This window comes from Solenopsis invicta, chromosome 4, assembly GCF_016802725.1.
Source record: "Solenopsis invicta isolate M01_SB chromosome 4, UNIL_Sinv_3.0, whole genome shotgun sequence".
Taxonomy (NCBI): Eukaryota; Metazoa; Arthropoda; class Insecta; order Hymenoptera; family Formicidae; genus Solenopsis; species Solenopsis invicta.
Genome location: NC_052667.1, coordinates 26,547,215 through 26,573,958, shown reverse-complemented (window position 1 = coordinate 26,573,958; position 26,744 = coordinate 26,547,215). Strand labels below are relative to the sequence as shown.

General features: G+C 35.6%; 2 protein-coding genes across 17 annotated transcripts in view; both read right to left on the bottom strand.

Annotated features, from left to right (window-relative positions):
• The window catches only part of LOC105196315 (longitudinals lacking protein, isoforms A/B/D/L), a 291,818-nt gene that overhangs the window by 116,204 nt on the left and 148,870 nt on the right, over window positions 1-26,744 (bottom strand). For 2 of the 15 annotated variants that reach the window (XM_039447891.1, XM_039447892.1), the window contains exon 7: window positions 22,295-24,946. The exons of 8 other annotated variants lie outside the window; for them this stretch is intronic. In XM_039447891.1, the coding sequence (XP_039303825.1) occupies window positions 24,732-24,946 (215 nt within the window). In that variant the 3' untranslated portion in view covers window positions 22,295-24,731. Of the gene's footprint in view, window positions 1-5,137; window positions 5,704-8,852; window positions 10,270-10,908; window positions 11,363-19,917; window positions 20,866-21,192; window positions 21,593-22,294; window positions 24,947-26,744 lie in introns of those variants that run through there. 5 more of the 15 variants (XM_039447886.1, XM_011162168.3, XM_011162175.3 and 2 more) reach the window with 5 other exon arrangements.
• Window positions 782-2,836, bottom strand: LOC105196391 (putative transcription factor Ovo-like 1). Of its 2 annotated transcripts, none has more exons than XM_026132746.2 (2): window positions 2,602-2,836; window positions 782-2,013 (listed from the first exon to the last, which is right to left on the bottom strand). In XM_026132746.2, the coding sequence occupies exon 2, from the start codon at window positions 1,964-1,966 to the stop codon at window positions 1,466-1,468; it is 501 nt and encodes a 166-aa protein (XP_025988531.1). In that variant the 5' UTR covers window positions 1,967-2,013; window positions 2,602-2,836; the 3' UTR covers window positions 782-1,465. The 2 variants fall into 2 exon arrangements, with proteins under 2 accessions (XP_025988531.1, XP_025988530.1); XM_026132745.2 differs by having other exon boundaries at window positions 2,598-2,772.

Here is a 26,744-nt window from a genome sequence, read left to right as displayed (position 1 = left end):
TATTAAATTTGAAGCAGTGCACAGGGCCCAAGAATTTTTCTAGAGAAGAGAGGCATAATCCAAAATAGAATAGTTTTATTGCATATCTTTTTACACTAATATATCCACGAAAAAAGAGAAAACATGATCCAAAATAGAATAATAATAATTTCTTTATTGCACACTAATAAATCCCGAAAAAGGTCGGGATGGCCATTCTCCAGGAGAGGGAAGGGAGCAAATGCCCTTTTTTGCCCCCCTTGTGAACGCTCATAGCACAGGCGTGTTCTTCGTAACAAAAAATCCAATAATTTTTTGGCTAATAAATTTTCCAATGATTCGCACCATCTCTTTTGAAATGATATCTGAACTCTTGTTCCTAACAAAAAGAATAATCCTAAAAGTCTTAAAAATTTGAAAGCAATCTTTATCGACTTTTCTTAAAAACTAACACGCTCGAGATCAACCGAACGCGATAATTTGAAAACTTTCTTGTTAATAACGATACAAGACATTTACCGTAACGAAACTTTCTTCATGAGGAACCTTTTTGTATTCTAAAACTCTGAAATATCACTTTCTTCTCAAAGACGAAAAAATTCAATTCCTAATTAATTTTAAAGCTAATTTTGTCTTTTACTTTCGAGGAACTGTTATTTATTTTGAAAAAGCACTTTTTTCATTCAATTTCTTTTTTCACCGAATAAATTTTTTGAACAATGATTGATCTCCCACTTTCATTTCTCTTCAGAATTTTTTTTTTATAAAAAAAACTTTAAAACAACAATAATTACTAATATTCCTTTGATTTTTGATTATTTCAACTCATCGTCTCACGTTTTTTCAATCGACCATTTCCTGGCAAGAATAAACAGTGAAATAACAGAATTACTTCCGGTACTCACACATTATCTTCTCGCGTGATCGCTCTCCACGTAAATTGTTATTTATTCCGAGAAAAGCGATAATTTAAAAACTTTCTTGTTAATAACGACATGAGACATTTACCATAACAAAACTTTTTTCATGAGGAACCTTTTCATATTCTATAACTCTGAGATATCAATTTCTTTCTCAAGAGCGAAAAAATTCAATTCTTAATTAATTTTAAAGCTAATTTTATCTTTCTTTTATTTTCGAGGAACTATTATTTATTCTGAAGAAGCACTTTTCAATCAACTTCTTTTTCACCTAATACATTTTTTTAAACAATGATTGATTTCTCACTTTCATTTTTCTTCAGAATTTTGTTCTTTTCGTTCGTTTTATAAAAAGAAAAAACTTTTTTAAAGTGACAATAGTCACTGATATTCCTTTGGTTTCTGATTATTTCAACTCGTCGTTTTATGTTTTTGTTCGACCTACTGATTTCTTGGCAAGAATAAACAGTGAAATAGCAGCATTACTTCCAGTATTCGCACATTATCTTCTCGCGTAATCCTTCTCCGCGTGAATTGTTATTTATTCCGAGAGAAGCGTTGTTGGTCTATTGCGGCGAGCACTTCAGTTTTGGCGCGGATTTATTGCTATTTCTTTCAGCATGTTTTTTCTTCAGATGCCTAAACAGGCTGCATTTTTGGGTGAACTTTTTCTCGCAGAAGATGCAGCGAAATTGAGGCTCCACGTGGCATTCGTTCCTAAGGTGACGCGACAGGCTCCCCTTGGAGTCGTATCTCCTATCACAAGAGCTACATTGAAATTCGCCACTGGTATTGCGAATCTTACCGCAGGTGGTCGCGCGATGACGCTTCAAAGTATATCGATGTGACAGAAGCTTGCCACAAACGGGGCACTGGTACATCTTGCCGGTATGCGGTCTCCAGGGTGTGTATAAGTTTTGTGCTACAGGCGCTACAGGCGCTATAGGCGCTATAGGCGCTACAGGCGCTACAGGCGCAGGTGACATTGACAGATGCGGCGGAAAATGGCTAGTGTTGAAGTAAACCGAATTGGTAATGGTGAGATCAACCGCGCCCGTGGGTGACATCGGCGTATTCAGGAAAATCCGAGAATCCGAGAATTTGGATCTGTTATCTGAAAATCAAAATGGCGATATTAAGGGAAGTCGTGATGGAGAATTGGATTTAGGCAGAGAAGGCAAAAAAAAGACTAAAGAAAAGCTTTTTTATTATGCCTTAGAAGAGAATCTTTAAAGACGGACAGCAGGTTGAACGAGGAAGGTTCGAAGGGTTCAGACAACCGCGGATTTTGATAAAGATTAATATCGATTATGATTAAACAAGCAGCTGTTAGTTTGTCGCAAATAAATAAATATAAGTATATATACATAAATCTGAGTCTCGATGGTGCAGAAACTTAAACTGATAATGGAAAAGAAAATCAAAATTCGGAAAGATTGACGAAAAAGAAATTACACGCGTATATTAAAATGCATGTGAATAGTTTTTTTTTCCAAAAAAAAGAACGATCGTTGCGCGGATTGTTTAAGAAAGAAAGAAATTAAATAACAGACGTTCAACATACGAGTTAAAAGAATGCGCGACTTTGCACTATATTCACGGGATCATCGATGATTGCGAATATCATGGAGAGCGGAATGGAAGTGGAAGACAGAAGGGGTGATTTATTAGATATTTTAAGAATTTGTGAATACATACGTACACGTAGTAGCGATATGAAGTCCCGGCGTAGGATGGCGCCGAGAAGAAAATTAGAAATAGCATATGTGCCGTATAATAATAATAATAAAGATTTTAAATGCATAAAAAATACTGCGTAAGTTTCAGCAAGCTATTTACAGATTTTGAGAATTATCGATAATTAATAAACGTTATAAAATATCCTTACAAAAAAGGTCGTAAAGTTTCATTAAAAAATTAATCTTCGTGGAAGACAGCGTGCATCCTCATCGAGGATTGTCGAGGAGCATGGAGGTAACAAATCATCGCGTCTCGTTGTGACTGATTTATTGTTACGTTTGCTACTGTAAGTAATATGTATTCTTTACTGATCTAGGCACGAAGTGTCATTAGCATCTACAATTTATTATCGGCGATCCAATCTGCAAGAGTCGGATTGCGTAGATCGTGTGTAAGATATACTATTACAATTGTGTTCTTCGTGTGATGATCTTCATACTAGTCCTCATGTGCGTAGGATCGCTGCGTGGATTGGGGTGTACATATGTGTTACAAGTTTCGCTTAATCTTCTAAGGGATTCTTCAATGGTAAACTACAAACAATCTTCGCGGGTAGACACGGAAGGTCGTACAGTCATTAAACGAGCGTGTCCAAGCGTTAAATCATTCTTCACGTTGTCCGAAATGTCACAAGATTTCTGCTTCCGAGGTAATGGCCGGATCCGGAACAGCGGCACGTTGCCAGAGTGGAGGATCTTGGAACAAATTCTTCACTTGACGATCTTCCGGGTGCACTGCTTCCTCGGCGGCTGATAGAAGTTGTGGCTCTGCATTAGGTGACGGCGCAGACTAACGTTCTGCGTAAAACTGCGCCCGCATAGCTCGCAGCAGAAGTTTCTACGACCGCCGCACTCGTACCTCAAATGCTTCGACAGGCTTGGCTTGACCTTGTAACCCCGTCCGCACTGCGGGCACTTGAGGGCGAGATCCTCGTCCTTCAGGTAATGTGCGTGTCGCGATTTTCGGGGCGGTCCCGGCTGAACGGGTGTCCAGGTCGCACCTGGAAGAAGACGAAGATGACAGTCGTGTTAGTCGTAAGCTCACCTTGCTGACCGAGATCGCCAGACGCGAGTCTTAACGATCGAGACCCGATCCGCGCTAGCCCGCTAGACCACGTTTCGAAACCTCTCGACTTCTCGAGAAGGAGTTTGGCGCGGTCGTCGAAAACACGCGGCTCGTAGAATCTTCGCTCGATCGATCGATCGAACGATCGATCGGCTAAATAAGAGCACATTTGATTGCACGTAACTAAAGATTGCACTTAAAGCGACGACTAGTCGCTGTAATTTACCTTCAATTATTGAAACCTGTCAAGGATCAGGGAGAGGAGGGACCACTAAACGAAGGGTTGTTTTAAGCAGAGGCTGAGAGATCGCTCATGTATCTTTAACTTCTTAAGATATCATGATAACGATCTGGATGATGGATCTACAATGATAAATGGTCTACATGAGCTTAGACTCTAGTCCGTTGACGACGTCAATATTATGGACCCCCGTCAAGTGCCGTTGCAAGCTCGTTTTCTGGGTGAAACTTTTGCTGCAGTAGAAGCACGGGAAAAAGCGTTTCCCGCCGCACTCCCATTTCATGTGCCTGCGCAGATTGCAGAGCATCGTGTAGCCGCGTCCGCATTTCCGACAGGTGAAGCGGGACCTCGAGAAACCTGCTGAATGAAAGAAAATGTTACTCTGAGAATATATCCGTGCGCGCGTGCGGTACATCGACGAGCGAGCGAAATTTTCGCGAGATGAAATTCTAGATTGTTCTGATACGATTGCGAGAGTTCAATGACGAAATCGTGTGTTCTTCATAAAAACATCTTAGAAACACCGACAAAGAGATAAACTTAAGCATGATATTAACAAACTTTCATCGAAACGTTTTATGTGTAAAAAAAATACTTACTTAATCTTAGCATGCAAAAACTTACAGCGTGAGACTGTTTTATCAACGACAAATGCTCAAAATTTTGTAGCACTTTTGTAGCACAGATTTAAACGAACACAAACCAGTTAGGGGACCCACAGTTTGTTTTTGCCAATATACAGGAAAGCCAATTCGTCGTGTGTCACCCACCGTAACGCTTTCACTTTTGAAAATCTGCCAATCACTCGCGCCTCCGCGACACGCAAGCTCACGCGTGTGAGCTCACAATGAGTCCTGTGTACTGCACATTGTATAATTTCGTTTTTCCTACGAGCAAGTCTCGAGATGCCAATTCGTTCATCATTCGGAACAATGGCAGAAACATTATTCCCTTGTCTGCGAGCATTAGCCTTCGATAAAACTTTCTTGAAGAAATTTAAACTCTACGTGTTTAAACAAGTTCTAGAAAAGTAATGTATTAAAAAACGTATTCTACACAATATATTATTAACTTGCTGCTGTCGAGCCAATAAGTAACCACGACATTGTCACAATATTGTCAATATAGCATTTATTATTGTAACTTATAAAGATCAGGACTTTATTAACTTTAGTAACTTTGCAAAACTACAGAGGCCGGCAATGCCCGAAAGGCTTATTCAATACAAAACGTCTTCACGTTGTTCATCACACGTAAGATTCATGGCGAGTTCAAGGTCTAGTCTATCTTCAACTCGGCGATACTCGGATATCTTTGGGATTTGTTTTTGGCACAAGTTCTTCCAATTTTCGATTTACGCTTGATACCATCTTTCAGCGAAGTTGTCTTCATTTTACTGATAGATGTTTCGATCGTACATCTTCCTCGTGTTGTATCTCTTCTTCACGGGCATCACAACGTTGTGATGATGCGTCAGGTGCCTACGCAGACTGACGTTCTGCGTGTATTTGTTCGGGCACAAGTGGCAGGAAAATCTTCGTTGACCGCCGCACTCGAAGCGTACGTGTCTTGCCAAGTTGTGCTTCAGCGAGTATCTTTTCCCGCAGGCAACACACTGGATGGGCGATGCCTGATCTTCAGCGTTGCTGGGATTCCTCGCACTCGTTCTAACATTGGCGGTCTTCGAGGGCATAGGTTTGTGAACTTTTCGGTCGTAGACGATAGGATTTTCAGAGGGATGGAAGCTCTCGTAAAAATCTGAAAAAAAAAATAATATTCGTGCGCTGATTAGTACATAGAATCGCGAAACGGAGATCGCACATTGATCCTCCTTTCGTTTTACGTGATTTATGGAGCCCAGTGGATGACCGTGGGACAATCTGGCAAATGGTATTGTCTTCAAATATAAATATTTTGCCTTGAAAAAATATATCTCGTACTACTTACGATCAATACGGCATACTTACATGATCGTTACGTTTTATCTTAAGAACGTAATCACATTTATATGTAATTCATTTTCAATTATATTACAAGATATAATAAATAGCACAAAATTATATTCTTGAAATAATTCAGATCTTATTTTTTCATAAAAGAAGTCAATTTACGTATTGAAATGCAAAACAAATGCAAGTCTTAAATTGTACTTCTATTTCGGAAAAATCAGCCATAAATTCTTTCAAGAAGGTAATCGTGCTACTTTCCATAAACATCCTTTCGGAATGTTCAATACACTTGAAAAACAAAACAACAGATTTTTTAAAAAATAAACAAGAAAAAATCTGAAATATTTATTAAAATATGTAAAATATTTTCAAGTTTTCGCAAAACAATATTTACAGACTTTCTACAATTTCGCGTGATTCTTTGAAATAGCTTTTCAAATAATCATTATTTGTCAAAATTCAGCAAAGTTCTACATTTGAAAAAAAACCGATGCAACAGCCTAGAAAATACATATCAAAGGGTTATTAAAAAGAATAATCATGCTGCGTCAACCTGTTACAAAAATAAAATCTACTAACTGCGCCGTTAATCGGCTATGTGATATTGGTAATCTACGACTATTGTGATTCCGTTTCACACACCATGCGTCGAGCTTCACGAATAAATTCAATTCGTCACGCACTTTATTATTCTCAACCATCGTAAGTGCAATAAACTTTTCTCTATTTGAGGATGAAGGAGAGTAAGGGTTGGTAAACTTTCATTTGTACTGGGCGATGCGCCCCTTTATTGTTAAATCGAGACGACTAATTGTTCATCGATTTATGCTCGTATCTCGTCCTGCGGTACGAAAGTGGAGGTACGAAAATGTTGTGGGCATTCAGCATGTGCTGTCGCAATTTGCCGTTTTGGGTATATCTAGAAGGACACACCGAGCACGCAAAGTGCTTCTGCCCGCCACATTCGAATCTCAGATGTTTCACTAGATTGTGTCTCATTTGATACGTTCTGCCGCATTGGTGACAATTGAAGACCACATTGTTCTTGGGGATTTCGTCTGCGAAGCCTCGCGTGGCAACCGACAGCAGCTCTGCAAAAGAGGAATGATCGGTTAGTATCGAGTGTGTCAGATGCAACCAACGTTTCTCGAACCAACACCAATAATACGTATTTCCGACTGCGAGCCTGGTGCCAATTTTCTTTCCTTCAAGACGGGGAGGGAAGAATTAATCGTATACACAATCGTCTATCAAAAATTTATTTTAAGTTGGATATTATATATTGCATTTCTTCCAGCAAATTTTCAAGCTAACTCAATTAATTAGAGTTTTGTTACACACTTCACATTGTTAGTTTTCAAAACTCACTTTGGCAATTCATATATTGATAAACTAGGATACTTTAAATGATCTACCGATGAGGCAGCATTTTTTGGTTCTCTACATGAAACACATCTTTTCTTATAGATACATGTTAACAGTTGCAAAAAGAAATATACAATATGAAGTACAAAATTATAAAATATAAACGCACATTTTTTAGGGGGAAAAAAAAAACAAATAATAAAGCATGTGTCCTTTGATGTGTCCTCAACTGTTTCAACTATTATATAATATATATTTCTCATTCAACTATATATATATGTCTTTTCAGAAAAGAGAAATAACGCAGTCACGAGTCACCACATTAGAGTTACACCTGTATTTTTTTTTAATAATAACGATTTAGTAATGATATTACAATTTTTCATAAAGATAGTGGTAACGCTAGAATTGGAATAATCACTTTTGACAAGTAACTCTTTATCATTACACTTTACTCATTGAAAAAAAAATAACACGTTAGTTCACTCGTTACATAATAAATAAAATTACGAATTTTTTGAATGAGCAACGCGTAACAAGTTACTTCTTAAAAGTGACAATTTCAACCCTGGTCTTACCATTAACATTGTTAAAAACCGTAACGTCATTGCCAAATCGTTATTATAGAAAAGTAATGGCGATACGTACAACTCGTTACTTTCCACGTCTGTGTCTTCTACTTTATAACTAATTATCAAATTGTATGTACACTTTTTTTCAAAAGTCCATATTTTCAACTCACTTTTGTTAAAAATGATTTGAGAATATGGATCAAAATCTTATTATCGTCACACGTGACATTTTGCTCGTGATCGATCAAGAGATCGAGAGACGTATTCACTTCGGACTCCGTCCGAAGAAACTATAGGAATCAACGATCCATCGTCCGTCAGAAACATCAGTCCTATTGTTTGCAAATGACTTATTTTATTTATTGAAAATGCGCTTAGGAACCGAGAACTTCGGCGGTAAGTAGATGTTGTGCCTCTGTAAAAGGTGACGACGCAGACTGATATTCTGCGTGTATTTAGACGGACACAAATGACATAAGAAGTTTCTCTGGCCGCCGCACTCGAATTTCATGTGGGTCTTCAGGTTGCGCTTCATTTTGTACGATCGCCCGCACTGCGGGCACGTCAGCGGTGTCGACGGCGTATTCATTGCGTCTTGCGGCTTCCGCAGTCCGTACACGAACCCTGAAAACGAGAAAGGAACAATGTTAGAGTATTTCTCCACGCTTGAGATGCTGTGTGAGACACGACTGACGTAATTGAAGTCGACTCTTGGCCACTCGAGGCTGGACAGGACAGACACGTCGAAGAACGATGGGACAAGATCAATTGCATGCACGATCCGGCGTTCGATTACTTTTCGCACACGCGAACACTTTATTACGTCCCTTCGATTCCACAAATGTTATGCACATTACAACGCGTCTTACAACATATCATGAGTATAATAAAGAGTATGTGTGAAACGCACCAATAATTGTCGCAGAGCTGTCGGAGTGAAAGCGCTCCTTCGCTACGCTTTCTCTGCGCATAAACGAGAAACAGATAGTCTGTCTGTGCATAAAGAATCTCATTCCTTTTCTTCTTCGTCAGTTACATCAAAATTTATTTAATTACTTTATACACACATATAATACTATGTACAAATAAACGGCAATCGTAATGATCAAAGTTGTTTTTCTTTGGTTTGAAACACAACTGTATATAGCGCACTAGTTCCCAGAAAAAAAAAAAAAATCTAATTTATTTTCCACTGCTGTCCAGGATTTGTAATTTCAAGACCAAAATTACAAATCTTGGACAAAACCGTTTTATTTCAAATTATATCTAAATTTACGTCGCCTCTAGACTACACTTAGAATTAAGATAATTCGATCATATCATATATTTATGATTATTTGTATTATACCGATTCAGTTTTGGATGTTCGTAATTGTCAAAACATTTCCTTTACCTCTCCTTTCTCAGAGCACATTTCAGAATGCATTTTATATTAAAAATCAAGTTTTACTCATCAATTAGGTCAATTATAAGTAGCACAAACTTTTTCAATTTTGTAGAGTGAAAGATCACTTGAAAGAAACACAAACTCAATTTTCGCTCTTAAAGTGTCGTTTCACTCTACGAAATTTAAAAAGTGTAATAACCGTCGTAAAAAACAAAATAATTTGCGAAAATGTGATTAGAAATTTGTGAATAATATCGGTGTATTAAAGTGACAATATCATAAACACAGAATGATAGTCAAATCATACACACTTTTATCCATTGATGTGATACGTGATGTGTAGATTCAATCTAAATTCAAAATTAAAAGTAAGTTATTCTTAATTACTATTATCTAATACTTAATAGATACAACTTAATGTTTATGCTATCAAGCTCTTACAAACTAAATGTTCACTTGGAAATTCAGGCAGAAGAAAATAATGTGAAATAAGTGCGTAATATCTAACCTGATCACGAAAATCGATGCGCATCGATCATCAATAACTAATCAGCTGATCTCTCTAGTGCGTACGCTAAAATCACGAGAATACAAGTTGAGGTATTTACGATAGCTTAATGTTTCGATCGCACGTGTCGATCTAGGTTGCTCTTCTGAGCGAATCGACCCTTACAAATGGGGCAGACAAATTTCGGCTCCACGCCGCACTCGTATTTTTGATGTCGCCACAAGGACGTGAAAAACGCGTAAACACGATTGCACCTGACGCATACGTGCTTCTTCTTTGGCTTCCTTCTATCATATTCCTCCGCTTGTCGTTCATACGGCTGTCGACCCTTGTTGCACTCGTATGCTTTGTGTCGCAGTAGCGAGGCTTTCAGAGCAAACGTCCGGCTGCAATCGTTGCAGAGATACTTACGAGGACCGGATCCGCCGGCGATCATGTTACCTTGGTTCGATGACATTGAACGTAGACGTCTGGTGTACAATGCGATTCGTGACGTGGACGGCAGAGTAGGTATCGTCCAGTTGGCCGAACTGTACGTCACACCTGCGAAGCAAGAGAAGAGAAGAGATGAAGTTTAGCCTCGATGATATTAGCTCGAAACTTAAATTCGCACAAGCGACATCGGTTTGATTAATGCCTTGGAAAAGCAAACTTGAATGCATGACATAAAATATAAAAGGTATCTTAGACGTGACGTATAATCACAATTTTTAATTGAAAATGCTTTGATGCATACGTCATTTTTCTAAAATATCTTTACTAATTATTGATTTAAAAATGAATAGTCAGGGGAGAAAATTTTTTTTTAATTTATTTTTTAATAATATGAAATTTTATTTGACGTAAATATTTTTTTCTATCTAATGTCAATATACATATCAGAATTGAAAATAACAATTTTATATAAGATCACTATAAAATTATTTAAATTGCAGCAAACAATATAATTAGCTATATTATGAACAAAACTTTGGTGTAAGAATCTTGGGCAATCTTGAATTTATCATTATACAAAAATTACAATAGAAGTAAACAAAGTAAAATAAATAAGATTTAATTATATCTTTAAGCAAACGCGTTGCTTCGAAATGTTAACGGTATATATGTATTTGGTTATTAATAAAATAATTTTTGTCATAACAGACTTTCAATTTTTTTAATTGTAAATGATAAACATTTCGCTTTTGTATATAATTAAATTTAATAACGTGGCAATTTTTTTTAACCTTCGATATACTTTTTGTATACGCCTAACCATGCCCAGCCACATAACAATAATGTACAACCCACGAAACATTTATAGTCGTAACAAATTACAGATTTTGCGTAAAATCGGAATAGACATTGAATGCATTGCTCTCTTGCGTATGAAAATTCATTTCGGTGTCGTTGTGCGCCTCGAAAAGCTGTTGATGGCTATATTGCGAATTTTGTTCCAGGAAATGCTGATGCCGCGCCAGTATGTGCTTCATCAGGCTGTCCTTGTATCTGGTCTTGTGTGGACAAAAGACGCACTTAAACTTCGGATCGACCCCGCACTCGAAATCGTGGTGCCGCTTCAGATGGTGTTTGTGCTTGTAAGTTTTGCCGCAGGTGACACAGGTATGTTTGAATATCGCGACGTATTTCGGATCATCTGAAACAGAAAAAGATTTGCAAACGGTTAGCACGCGTCGCTTATCCCATCGAGCAATGTGATACGTGATTGTGACGGTATCCGCTTCTTGGCTGTAACGCCCTCCGCTCTCATCGCGATACGCCATCTCGCAGTGCATTGATTCCACCGTCCACTAAATATGCTTAGTATCAACACCAAAAGGCAAACACAAATGTTATTTGTCTTATGAAATCTATGATATGGATTATCCACGTATCTATTAGGTGTTTACTTAATTTCGAAGGGTTTTTTTGGTTTAAAAATGTCTTTATTTAAAGAAAACGATACATAATATTTTTATCAAAATATTTCCTTCACTTGCTACAAACTTTTCCCATCTTTTTGGCAATAAACGGATTCCACGGTAGAAAAAAAATTTGTCTTTTGAAGCAATTCATTCATCGATCCATTTTTTCGTCCTCAAGATTTCGAAAGTGTACATCTTCAAGGGTATGCTGCATCGCTCAGCATGAGTAATAATTTGATGAAGCAATGTCTGGAAAATACGCGTGGAAGGGTAAAACTTTCCATCCATGATGTTTTCCGTTTAGGATTATCATAACAAATCCACTTTTTATTTCGAGTCACAATTTGATATAAAAACTGCGCCTCCTTGTGCCTTAAAAGCAGTGAAACGCAAGTGTCGTAACGATTTTAGATCGCCGATTCGACAATTCAATATAGAATTCATTTTTCTTCTTTTTGGATCTTTCCCATGGGGAGAGGGGAAATGTTAAATGTTTGAAAATAACATTCAATAAACTTGCCAGTTCATTTAGCGCGCAAGCTGGATTTTGATTCCAAAATTGCTTGCAATTCTTAATTTTCAAACTTTTTCGTCTGTCCTGAGTGTTCCTTGTCTTCCAAGTCAACTTCACCATTGAATCATTTAAATCAATTTTAATCGATGTTATGTACCGCAATCCATTTTATAATTCTACAACTGTTAAGTTATGTGCAGAAATGCTAGAGCTTTGACATACAACAGATGTTATAAAAAAAAATTTTCTGTTATTCATCGCTGTCTAAATAACAACTTTCAAAACTAAGTGTAACATCTAACATGACGGTTAAAATCCGTATCTAGTTCCTTTTCTTAAACCCTAAAAGTGTCACACTTCATTTTTTGCAGTTTATCGGTTAAAAAATATATTTATTTAAAAAATGATACATTATATTTCATCAAAATATGTTTCCTCATTTAAGCCGGTAGATTTATAGTCGATTCTTATTTGAAAGCCATTTTAAGTAATGTCTTAAGATACTAATACGGCTCTCTAATTGATAACATCTTTTTGGCGATAATGGATTCCATGGTAAAAAAAAAAAATTTGTTTTTTTAAACAATTCCTTCAGCGATTCATTTTTTATTTCCTCGAGATTTTAAAAGCGTGTATCTTTAAGGGCATGTTGCTTCGAAACAAGTAATAATCAAATACAGCAATGTTTGAAGAATATTCAAAGTAAGATTTCCTATCCAAGAGCTAAAAACTTTGCTTTCACAGATTTAGTGACATATGACGTGGATGGAACCTTACTTACCTCTTCACTATTGTTACCCGATCGCCAATTAGCGTCCTGCATTCTCGAAACTTTAAAATTTTATTTGATTTAGAATCTATGCTGCAGGACATAATTAACGAATCGGCGGAACAAGGAAAACAAAGGGATTCAATTTGCAAAGAATTTCAAAGATATTAGTCTGCGAATAAGATGTAGACTTTATTAAACTCCTTAAATATTTATTTTAGAACTATGATGATCTTGTCAGACGGATTTCTACGTTAGCATAGCGATATAAATATGGAATGCTTTACAATTTAACCGAACCGATAAAAAAAATATACATATATCGAAACTTCACATTTTAGATGAAATTCTTTCAGTTGATAATGAAGATTATCGGCATACAGAAATCTTAATGAAATCACACGTGAGAATTCTCGTTCATTCTCATACTAGCCCACCGTTCTATAAAAGTTTCACGATCTTCGAAGTCTTCTTGATAAGTAACTTCGACACTCAAACAAATTGAAAGTCGACGTTACTCAGTATAACACGCATCGAGAAGGCTTTCATGAATCCTGTGGCTTAAGCATAGCCATGCGAGGTACGAAGCCGTGCTTGGCGTGTTTCATCATATGTACTTGGAGATACGACTTGTAAGTCGCTCTGTACGGACAGAAGGAGCACTGATGCATCGGCTGCTTACCGCACTCGTTCGTCACGTGTCGCCTCAGATTCTTCATCTGGTGATAACGGCGGTCGCAGTTATCGCAGGCGAAGCGACCCTGACCACGACACCGTCGCCGATCCTTCGTTTGAGTCACGTAATAGCTCACCTTCATGTAACCTGCAAACACGAAGAGTAATTTATTAATACCGGAAGTTAGCACTCGTCTCCATCAATCTCATAGTTTGATGGAAAGAAAGCATTTCATTAATTTCCTGCAATTCGTTTCTTTAAATCAGACATAAACGCGACAACTTTGCTGGCAAGCCTATTCAAATCCTGTGTGCGATATCTGATAGAGCAATTGGAAACAGATACAAGATAGCCCACGTTCGGGACTATAATCGAGAATTGTAGAATCTTAACATAAAATAGCAGTGTAAAAAGAATGTACAGAGTGATACGAGAAGAGATCCGCTGCATATCTGAAAATAATACGTAATATCACGACCATGCATACACAGTTACACGTTATCAGTGTGCATTTCATTAAAACAGAAAACAAAAGTACTTAAGTGAATTTTTTTTTTCAGAATCTGTTCCACTCACGCTTTGTACACCATCTGTTATTCTTATATCTTCTATCTATGATTATACTTGCAAATTTTCTTACCGTCATCTTCCTAAGTGCACTGTGAAGAATTAAACAATGTATTTCGTATACTTCCTAGGAATTTAAACGTTATTAGAGACAAGGAAATAATAACATGCGTCAACATTTCTCTCCATGTGTATTGCGAAGATAAAGAGAACATTTTTACAAATGTTGTTAATGTACAACAATCAACTGTTCGAACATTTGAGCGTTTATCTGTTCTTTAACGCGTTAAGATATCGGTTTTATTTATCACTGCATAAGATATATTCTCTCACAAAACTGACAGTTTGTTAAAAAAATTTCCATACAATTAACAATAAAATCTGATTAAATAATTATATATCTCGTGTGTCTCTTTTACACTCAGTAACATGATAAAATAATAGAATTAATTTTTACTGACGACTTAAATACAATATACAAATGTAACAATTAATGATCTTATTTATCAAAATAAAGAAAAAAAGAATATTCTGATATGAGAAACCGATATTGACATTTTGCAATAACAAAGAGACAAAAATTTTAAAAATACTTAAATATAGTCTAATTATTTGTCACTTTAATGTCAACAGTAAAAAAGAATAAATAATATCATTTGATGAATGATTTAATCGTCATGTAACGGATATGGCAAATTCGGGTGAACATGTGCGACATGTTTCGTTATGCTAGCCCTATACTTGCTCTGGTGCTGGCAGTAAGGGCATTTGTGCTTCGGCGCCTTGCCGCACTCGACCACGATATGTCGACGCAGCGATCTCTTCACTTTGTAGCTTCGTCCGCAACGAGGACACGAGAAGCTCTTCGTCGGATCAACTTGCGCCGCTATTTGGTTTTCGATTGTCCGATAATTCGGCTTGTTTCGCTGACGAGGTATTGCCAAGGGATCGTACTCCACGGCATTGAAGCACCATTCTGAAAGGGTTTGTGCGATTGTTAGACAGGAATCCATTTATAGTATTTTACTATATGTATGCATATATATAAATCGCAAACTCATTACGATTAAGCGCCCGCATAGGTTCTTCCGATAGCAATATTCGGTCCAATATTCGAAGACCTAATAAATGAACAAAATTGAACAAGGGTTTATCATACAAGGTTTAACACGTGACATTAATAAAGAAATAGATTTAACAACAATAAGAAATGTATTGTTAAATTAATTAATAGAAAACTCTCTAAAAAAACATTATTATATATACGGTGTTTCTGTATTTTATATTAATTAATTAATAATATCTCTTCCAAGACAGTTTTAATAAATGATATACAAAATCGAAAAATAAATAATTGATTAAACTAAAAAATAAATAAATATTTATTTTTATACATAAAATAATATGAATAATTTTAATTATTTACAATTCTTCGTCAATTTATTAAAAACGTTTTATAATCCGAGCATCTGCTATCAAGAGAACAATGTTCCAACCACTCTCTGACAATTATAAATTCGATATCTTTATCCTATGTTTTCACAATTGCACTTCTCATATAGTAACAGCCTCGATTACAAAGAAAGATATTTTCAATTTTTTTTTTTCCCAAAATTACCGTAATTGCTGAAAACAAAATTGTATTCCAGGACTTTGAAAATTAGATAGAATTAAACAATTTGCTTGATTAAAGAAGTTATAATTGCGTCGTAATTATGTAATATGAAACAAACGGGATGACAACTGAAACGGAATGTTAAACAATACTGATTAAGGGCTATTATAGAAGAGAAAGCGATTTATCATAATTTTTATTGAAGTATCTATATAAATAAGTATCTCTAATAATACTTTGCGTTTCGTACATTGTTCACGCACATATGTAGTTGTTACGTTTTATAACAAACGTACAACAAAGCGTATTTTACCCACACAAACGTGCATAGTTTATATACCATTCTTATTGTCATTGTGCGTGAATATTAATAGGTTCATTTGATCTTTCGTTATTTATTGGCATCATTTATCGGATGTTTGCTGATATTTCGATAATCGTTACATTCAGTTTTGTTAACAATAAACTTAATTAGCGCGAATATTATCGTTTAACGAAGATTAAATAAACTCCTTGTAATATAAAAATTAATTATGTATATTGACTTGCTTATCTGTTTCGCAATTAACACTTATTAAACTTTGGTATTAAAACCTTCGATGTTTGCTTTCGCACTACTAATGCTGCTTTTTTAAATCACTTAAATACCATAACACATTTATACTTAAATATATCTTTTCATGTACAAAACTGAATCTCTTATTTCAAAAATGTATAATGCGCAAGAAAGTAAAAAGTATTTAAGTTTACATTAAGAGTATCGAAGGTTTATTTTTTAAAAATCTTTTCTGTACCTAAATTCCTAGAAAAAGCATTTACATAGTGTAGTTTATTCGTAACGTTAAATTTGTTCTAAATTTTCATCTTACAATTAGATTTACTTACCAAGGCATTTATCTAAGTTAATTAAAAAAAAACTAAAAATGTAAAAAAAATTAAATTGCAAAATAAAAAAATATACACGTATAAAAAAAAATTGAAAAAGGTAAATCTTTACCTTTAACAATAAATAAAGATCAATCTATCTTTAACAATAAATCCGTCATTATAAATTATTGCTAAAGCTTCATAAACATAATCCATATATGCTATGTATCAAAAGACATAATATGAAATACAGTACAAATTGTTCTTTCCTTCAAAAAAAAAAAAAAAGATCGCGACGAAATTCTGAGGGAAGGGATTGTATGTTTTTATTATACATCTACATGGATCGGACTATCTCACCGATGACGCATGAGTAATGGCTGCTTATAAAAATATAGGCTATTATTGAAAAATAAACGCTTGTTGACAATATTCTGTCGGAACATTCTCTGCTTGCGAGGAAAGAAGAAGGACAATGAGATAATATAAAAAAAGCGTAATAAATATCTGCTTACATAGCTATAGATTTAGTTATTAATAGGAAGAAATATATAAGCATAGATCAAGGCTCAAACCATTTACGAGATAATTCAGAATTGATAATAAGATATTCATAATTAAATCATCATTATAAATATTCGTTGTAATATTCACTAGATTAATATTTCCACTATTATTGCACTAAAAGATCTGTAACTATTTTTTTAATAAAAAACATTTATATAATACAATAAATGTATAGATAAACTACTAATAAATTGATTATTAATAATTAATTTATTAAATTTATAAATATATAAATTTTAGATATCATTACATAACTTTATGTCTTTAATATTGTAATATTATAAAACGCACTAATCAACAAATAAATAACAAATTCTGAATTATCTAGTACAAAACATCGCACGTATAGCACAATATTTCTGCGTTTTCGGATGCAAATGCAATTTAATTCCCAGCATCCGTCGAAGACGACTTGTTGCCATTGGGCAAAGTATAAAAGTCGCTTAATAGTTTCATATGCCTGCCGTTCAAATGAGTGTTCAGGCTCGACTTGTGCTTCGTCCTGTAAGGACACAAGGGACAATGGAACTTGGGCTCCACGCCGCACTCGTGCTTCAGATGCCTGGCCAAGCTGGAGTAATAGCTATAGACCTTGCCGCAATTCCTGCAGGGATATGTCACCCTCTGACAATTCAGATAGCTCGCCGCGCGCGCATCTGGAAAATAAAAGAACACGAAACACTCGGTTAGAGAGCATTATTCGTTGACGCGGCTGCGACTCTTCCTCGCGAATTCGTGCATAGCGTGCGGATAGAGAAGAGTAGAATCTTCGATGTCTAGGATCTAGCTGAGGGATCTACTCATCTATCTCTCGTCGCTTAGACTGTCCCAAGAGAGGTACGTGTCGCGTTAAACAAAAAGGCCATCCTATCTGCACATATTCTCACAAGCGTATTTAATTGAAGATGCATTTCATGCCAAGTTACAAATCGTGATTTTTTGCACGAACATTATTTCTCAGTTACATCACAAGTTAGTTTTGTCGGATAGTTTGTATGTACAGTGAAGGAAAATGAAAAAAGGTAAACGTAAAGTCTTGCAGAAAAACGATGTATTTAGCGCTATATATAAATGTCTTAATAATTAATATGCGATGAGTAAAATTTATTTTGGCATTCAAACCACATTTATAATCATTGTCCCAAATAAAAAAAAATGACGGATCGAGATGTATCAAATCATTCTATAAATGTGACAGAAATTTAGAGCTGTTCTAAATACTATTCGAAACTAATCAAAAACTTGTTGAAAAATATTTGAAAAATCTTGAACGTGCCAAAGTCATTTGAATATCTCGAAAAATATATTGATTATGATATAACAAAAAATATATTATATTTATGTACATTATTTACACATATATATTATATATATATTATGTAAAAATTATAATATATTTTTAAACAATTGTCAGATTAATTTTACATTATCTCACAATTTCACTAAGATGTAAAAAATAATTTTATTTTTAGAATTTTAAACGTTTTTTGTTTAAAGATTTAAACATTCCTCAAGATACTCAAAACATTCTAGATTTTTCAAAGGCCGTCAAAAATTTCCAGTTTCAAATAATATTTCTTAAAAGCAATTCGAATATTTGTATAACAAAATTATCTAAAAACTTGTAAAACAAAGATTCATAATATCCATTATTAAAATCCCGCGAGTATCGATTAAAGACTGAAAAATACAGCTATTGTATTTTTCAGATGTTAAGTAATTCTGTCAAACTATTAAGTTCCATCAACCATTTTATAATCGGTAAATATATTGCGTAAACATCGCCAACAAATAATTTCATCGATTTCGGAGCATACAAATACTTGTAAACGAAATTACGATTATCTAAAAACTCGTAAAACAAAGATTCATAATATCCATTATTAATCCCGCGATTATCAATTAAAGACTGAAAAATACAACTTATATTTTTCAAATGTAATACTGTCAAACTATTAAGTTCCGTCAATCATCTTATAATCGCCAAATGTTTAACATTGCCATCAAGTAGTTTCATCGACTTCGAAGCATATGAATTTGTCATAGCAATCATTAAAGTTAAACATACTCATTAAATACAAATTTGATTAAAATTAATCAAAATTAATCAGATTCGGAAGACGAGAATTGGAATTTTAAACGATAAAACTGCAAAGGTAGAGGAATATCGTGTTTATAACTAATATGTTTAACAAGTTTGCTCTTCATTCCTGTTTGGTAAGGGCAATATCCGCACATAAATTCGGATGGAATCGGCAAATTACTCTCTTTGCATCTCTTCACGTGTTGATATCGAGACCGTCGATTTTTAATCATTTTATTGCAAAATGAACAACGCAATCGAGTATTTTCTGCAACAAATACATCCATAATAATTAATAAACATTTTTGCTAATTGATTCAAATATTCTCGAATAATTAAAAAAATTGTCATAAAGCTTCTTTTTGATGAACCAGTAATTAAAGGATAATCTATTTAAATCGAATAAAACCTGTATAAATATAATTTATTTTAACAATAAATTATTAATAAAGTTAAAACTAGCCAATTTTTGCTTGAAATAAATTACAATTATTAAAGAATAATGCACAAAATCAAGACAAAGTTGCTTTAAAATTGATAAAACGTTAATTCATCAAAAAACGGAATAAAAGAATTAAATAAAATAATTTTTTTAATAAAATAACTATTTTGTATTGATATCTTTCATGTATCTTTCATGTATATCTCTCAATTTATTTTCTTATTTTATCATAAAAAACATTATTATTTTTATCGCAATTTCATATTTCATAATCTCCAATGTTAACAACGTAATAATTTTATAAAAATAGACAATGAAACAGAAACATATGTATTATACACGAGGATGAAACAATAGACAACATATAAACAAAATTTTGTAACCAATTTTTGTTAATTTGTTTTTCCTTATTTAGTTTTAGTGTAACTTCATTCACTTTATTATTAACAATCGTACAATATCATGATAAAAAGTATAACAATTACAAAATTATATTAATATTTTATAAATTTTTATTCTCCAAAAATTTTTTATCAATTATTATTTGATATATAAAAATAAAAAATGATAATAAATATTAATTAAATGAGAAATTATAGAAATTGCAAAATTACTTTCTTCACATATATTAATCATGAAACAAAATTTAAGAACAATTATAACTGAAAATGTTCTATAATGTTATACTCTTCAATGATATTATCAATATTTGTCATTCACAAATCATAAACATATTTAATAACCACCATAATCGTCCATGCAACGATATAAATTTAACATACAATTTCATTGTATATGAGGTAGGAAAATAACTAATAGTGTATTTGTGTGTATAGTAATAATGTTTTTCAATAGAGAAAAAAGGGAACTATGCTATCCTTTGTACATTAAAAATTTGCTGAATTATGATATCCTTCGTAATAATTCGCATATGATGCCTTCGCGTACGATCGCGGCGGAATGCCCAGTTTGTGGTATCGATGTAGAACGGATTTGGGTATGGAGTAGATTTTCGCGACCTTCCGCAAAGACATTCCCCCGGCGACAGCGTCAACGGCTCTCTTCACCTGTTCCAAATCACGTACAAACATCGGTTTCGGCATTCTTTGATAATGAGTCTCGTAAACGAATGGTCCTGAAACATGAAAGAGGCACCAATGAAGTACGCATACACAGATACAACATTTGGCTGGAACGTATTCAAGAGGACTTCCTTTCTACTTCTTTCTTTTTGGATTTCTGTCCGTAGAGGAAAATTAAATAAAATCATAAAGTAGGATTAAATGTTGATGGAATATTAAAAATAAATGATGGAGAAAAAATTTCAATCGAGGTATCTAAGAGGAGCAGATATTTCTGAGGAACTGTACATCCCCCGTCTTCAAGGACTTGACTTCAGGAACAACATTAATAATACGAACGATTTAACTAATTCCAGGCTACAAACAACAATCGAAAGATCTGAGTGAGATGAACAATTATTTTATTGAAGAACATCAAAATGGAGACATGTATTGTAAATTACTATCAATCAATAACGTATTTCGTTCATTGATAATGTAATTTCGCTTCTTAGACTCTCGCATGGATCCTCTTCATATGTGACTTCAGATTCCACTTGCGGTTGCTCTTGTAGCTGCAGAAGGGACAGCACTCCGCCTTCTTCTGTCCGCAGGAGGCCTTGACATGCTCCACGAGATGATGTTTCCATCGGTACGACTTTGCGCACTTGGAGCACTTGTACCTACCTTGTGGAGCGGCTTGATCCACATTTTTGAACCTGAACTTGCGAACAGCATAGTTGCTGGATCTGCTGGTCGTGTTCGTACCGAGTGCCTGATAGTCCTCCCAGGAAAATAAACCTGAAACACAAAAGCCAGCTCGTCATGTATGCGTTGAAGACAATCAAACTGCTAAGAACAACCGTGTTTGTACGTTTCCCAGATGCGATCTTTTATTTAAAACATTTACATCTAAACGGCATGCGATGAACAAGGATACCTTCGGAATATGTCTCATACCTATGGACGGGAACTGGAACTACTGCCCCATGTGTTCATCCTAATACCCGTTACCGCTCCAAAGTGTTATTACTGCCCGTAAGTGACGAAAACAAAAACATGTAACAATCTGCGCGTTTCTTTATGTATAATAAGGAACAAAGAGGAAAATGAAGCTATGGCAATTCAATGAAGAAAAATCGAATACATAACTTAAAAGTTCTGTTAACTTAATTTTTGATCCCATAGTGATTGATAAGTAATTAATGATAAGAGCATTGTGAGTAAAACAATGAAATTCAGATTACGATGAATCCACATTAAAATGATTAACCTTACGATAATAATCATAATCGTAAGCAAGGGTTAATTAAAAAAAAGTTGGAAAAATGAAAAAAAAAATTTAGGAAAGCAGGAAAAAACATTTTTTTTAAATAAAATCAATGCAATCTGTATTTTGATTTTGAAATTGAGGCGTTTCTTGATCTCTGGCGTGAAAAATAATGAATAAAATGTATAAAATGAAAAGACGAGAGGATGCAGTTCGAAGAATATTCTCGTGACTGCGAATATGTACACAGGTATTTATTTAGAAAGCAAACGGATGCGAAACATCGTTACACAAACACTTAATTGCTGCGTAGCGCAGCCGATGTGGCTTCACCGATCTATCGATCTACTGATCTATCGACTGGATAAAGTACATTAGCGGTGCGTCTCGTAGACAGGTGGTTCACATCGTTATCGTCTCTATAACGTCGATATATCTGCCGAATCATTCACGTACGCAGTAAGAAATTTCGCGGTAATAATAAATTTGTTTTAACGAGCATCTATACGAGTTCCCTAACTAGGGCGATTAGGTGGATATCCCAATTTTGTTAGCATTCATTTTTCACGATATGCAACTCTCCTGCAACTTCCCCTAAATTCGTAAACCTGTACCTTTTTCTGTTTACGAGGCTTCCGTGTAGGCTTCATTACATTTAATCGGCTCAGACATTTTTTTACGTCGGAATATTATTTCGTTCCTATGTTATGAAATGTCGAAGTTAGCGTTTCGAATTTGGATAAATGACTAATGCATTTAAGTGATTAATGGGACGATACAGCGTTCTGATAATAATTCACCTACGATCTACATAATATCTTTCATTCTCGTTTTCATTGTTGCACGATGTAAAAACATGTCTGTAAACGAAAACCAGGGACGGCCGTGCGTTTATAAAGCCCTAAAAAGAAAAATCAACGTTCACGTTAATCGAAATCTGTAAACTGTATACTGTAAAAGAGGCCGCGGATGCATGCTTATCCCTAATCACGGTTACATTGTCGTAAATAAAATTACTGGCTGCTGCGGCATACGCTTAATTGCCGGTACGTCGATAAATGTAATTAACTGTCGTCTAAAATCGCCGCTACGCCACATGGCTAAGTGTAGTTGGAGCTAGCGTAATTTACAATTAAATTGCACTATACTCGAGCAGTCTCTATAATGCACGATAATCGACGGTACAAGGGTGTATTACTAATCGCGTTAAAAAATGACTCCATCAACGTCTTCTTAAGTTTATCGCTTATCCTATAGGTTTGACTTTTAAGATCATTACGTAGTCTTCGATGATTCGCCGTCCTCCGACATCTTCCGGCGGCTATACTTAAGAGTTACGTGACCATTAGTGTCTCGTTAGGTAGTAATCAGACTTTTCTGCCACATCTTGCACACATACACACACACACACACACACACACACACGCGCGCGCGCGCGCGCGCATACATACGCAGTGATATCGAAATTACAAATTGTAAGTAACAATTTCGGATATATCAATCGCACCAATAGTGAACGGAAGGCGTTTCCCTTCGACAGAAATGCGCATAGGTAGAAAAGTCTTCGGAATATGAAAGATTCCTATCTGTAAAAGTAACGAAAATCTTTCGTTAAAACTGGAGATTATTGGATTTCCAAAAGCTGAGATACAATCGATTAATTCGAATGAACGGAGTTGTTCGACAAAATTTTGATCACTCTTGATGCGAGTATACCTTCGTCAATTAAAATCAGACTGCAATTAGCGTGTAATTATAATTGCACATTTTACTTAATATTAAGCAAAATACCTAAAGAGAACTACCACTCTGTATTAAATCACATAAAAGCAATATCCATATTTATCTCCGAACTGTAGCTCGGAGCTAATTCGTCTGAAATCTTACGGAAAAAAAAACAGCCTTTAGACTAGATTTTGTTCACTCAATTAATCGTAATTACGTCTACAAAGTGACTTTCCTCACGTTGACGAACGATTTCTGCAAATGAAAGAAGCTAAGCCCTAACACTTCCACACGTTGGGGCCTAAGATAATATCTGAAATAAAATAAATCTCCCCCTATCCCCTCTCCCGAGAGTCGACGAACGTCGCAAGCACAACTTATATGTAAGCTAAAACAGTCGAAGATCGCTCTCGCGGTATTTCGAACGTCAATGACGACATCACACAGAGTCTATAGTACGACACTAATTGTTAGACCATGTAAGATCATTGATATGACGTGTCATATTACAACTACATACGACGTCTTACGTTTTCGAGTCGACGCTCCGATAAGCTTCAAAGCAATCGGACATAAACGCGGTGCACACTCGCTGCTTCGGCCACATCACGCGAACTGACGTTTTTAGCTCCTCGTCCTCGAAAAGCAACGCACCAATTTTCGTTCGAATACGCGAGCATCCTATCAGATAAGAACATAGCGTGGGAAGCTACGGGAGGACAGTTCCGCAGGGCGTTGATTATCCGATATTATTCGACTAAAAGGTTATTATCTCAAGGAGATCGTGGCAAAGCTCTTCTTTCTGCGAAAGAATCGTCGAAGATATTGGCTTCCTCGTCGATTTCGATCGCGAGAAGAGCCTCGGACGAATCCCACGCGGAGACGTCGCGATTACGGAAGAATCGAAGACGTCGGTCGGCGAGATATACGGGGGGTGTCATCGCTCTACTTGATGTTGTGCACCGAGAGCAGGTGCTTGAGAAAGCTCGCCTCGATCCTCGATCTGTAAGGGCAGTACTGGCAGGAGAAGTGCGTCTCGAAGGTGACCATGCCGCAGCCCATCTTCAGATGTTTCCGCAGGTTCGACGCCCACGAGTACATCTGACCGCAGCGGGGGCACACGTGCAGCCGCGGCCTCACGATCGGAAAGAGGGGCGCATCTGAAAAGAGAAGCGTTCGTTAGAGCTCGATCACGGAGACCGCGAGAGGATCGGGGTCTCATCCCCGACGATGAGGACGAACCCGTCTAGGGCCCAGGAGTCGAGCGATAACAAGCGTCGAACGCAACCAAGATAGTCTCTATACATCGAAGCGCATGCCTTGAGCAAGTCAGGAATGGATCCTCCGCGAAGACGTCCTCCGGGATGATCCATCTAACGAGACGGCGCTTTTCGAGCGTCGAGGGCGAAACGCATCCTCTCTTCGGATTCGAAATGATCCGAAATGCGAGCGTAGTTACGAAAGTGAGAAAACGTCTTGAGAAAATCCGCATGGTCGATCGTCTCGAAAAGCGCTTCTTCGATATCTCGAGGAAAAAAAAAAAACTAACACACGTGCGATTGCCTTCCTGTACATACGTACTTACTTCCTCCGTTCTCGTACACTTTTCGCTACATATGACACCTGAAACAGAAGTAATCCGCGAGAAAACCAATGTGTCCAGTTACATAACTACGACTACGATCAAAAAGAAATTAAAGGATCAAAAGGAAGATCATCATAGGGCATGTTGCAGCAAGTGTATTTATTTTACACATAATCTTCTTTTTCTTCTTTTGACGAAGATAAGGGTCGATCACTTGAAAAAAAGAACACGCATAATCGTCTAGTCGCGCGTGTATCAATACAAATCTATATTGTGCTTGCAAAACAGGTGCCTCTTGAGGTTGCCTTTGAAGTTCGACTTGTAATCGCAGACAGTGCAGTAGAAATTCGGCGGTTTACCGCACGCCATTTTCTGATGTAGTCGCAGACTCGACGGCCACGAGAAGTTTCGTCCGCACCATTGGCACGCGTACTTGACACCTGCAACAGAAATACTAGTCAGTGAAAAAAATCGCTTCACAGTCGCGCGGGATAACCCGCGGAGAATTTTCCCACGATGCGAACGAGAATGTTTTCCAGCGAGTGTCTTTCTATCTGCAGGGTGCTTGGTAGACGCAATCTCACAATTAATAACAGCATGTGACATACAATAAAACATGTTTCTGAAGCACTCTTTTGCACACGAAATATTAATCATTATGAATTTATGTATTTGACTTTGTTTTGTTTAAAATCAAATTTTTCCTTAAAATTGCGGAAGAATATTTCAGCAGCTAACAATAATATGCGAGACTCATGGATTAATCCTCCATAGATTCCTCCAACTCGTTATTTAATATCTTTACTTGTAAAGAACAATACAAAAATTATATATATATAAGTATATGCTTGATGATTTTCAGCAGATGTGTCGCGATGAAGTTGTGCAAAGTGCTTAATAGCAAGAAAAGACAAATATAATGAAACAAAAATAAAACAAATACACATTTGATATATTAATTGACTAGTTAATATATTATTATTGATGAAATCGTGCAAATCTTCGAAGGGTGCCAATTCCGAATCGATTCTGCCAACAAACCAAAGCTTTCACATGAATCTACAATAAATAAGTTAAACTTTCAAAATTGCATTAATAATTTATTTCATTAAGATGACATTTTTTTAGCAGAGAATTAAAATAAAACCTTTTTAATTCAAATATTGCATGGATTTGTCAGATCTGGCAAGATGCGTTTTTAATCATAAAACTTGTTTAATTTCTTAGATTAATAAATTAATCATAAACTAAGCATATATTTAAAATAAATTTGTTCCTAAGGAAAAGGGCTTAAAATACGATAAAATTAAATCTGTATAGCAAAGTTTCCCTCAATAAAACGTACAAGTCTTTTAGATCCATGCTATGCAAAT

Bases quoted from the DNA above. Each gene is read 5' to 3' on its own strand.
- LOC105196391 (XM_026132745.2), bottom strand. From the start codon at position 2,703: ATGCATTTAAAATCTTTATTATTATTATTATACGGCACATATGCTATT. The intron at 2,014-2,597 runs GTATGTATTCAC...TTTGATTTTCAG, and splicing joins CATATCGCTACTACGTGTAC to ATAACAGATCCAAATTCTCG.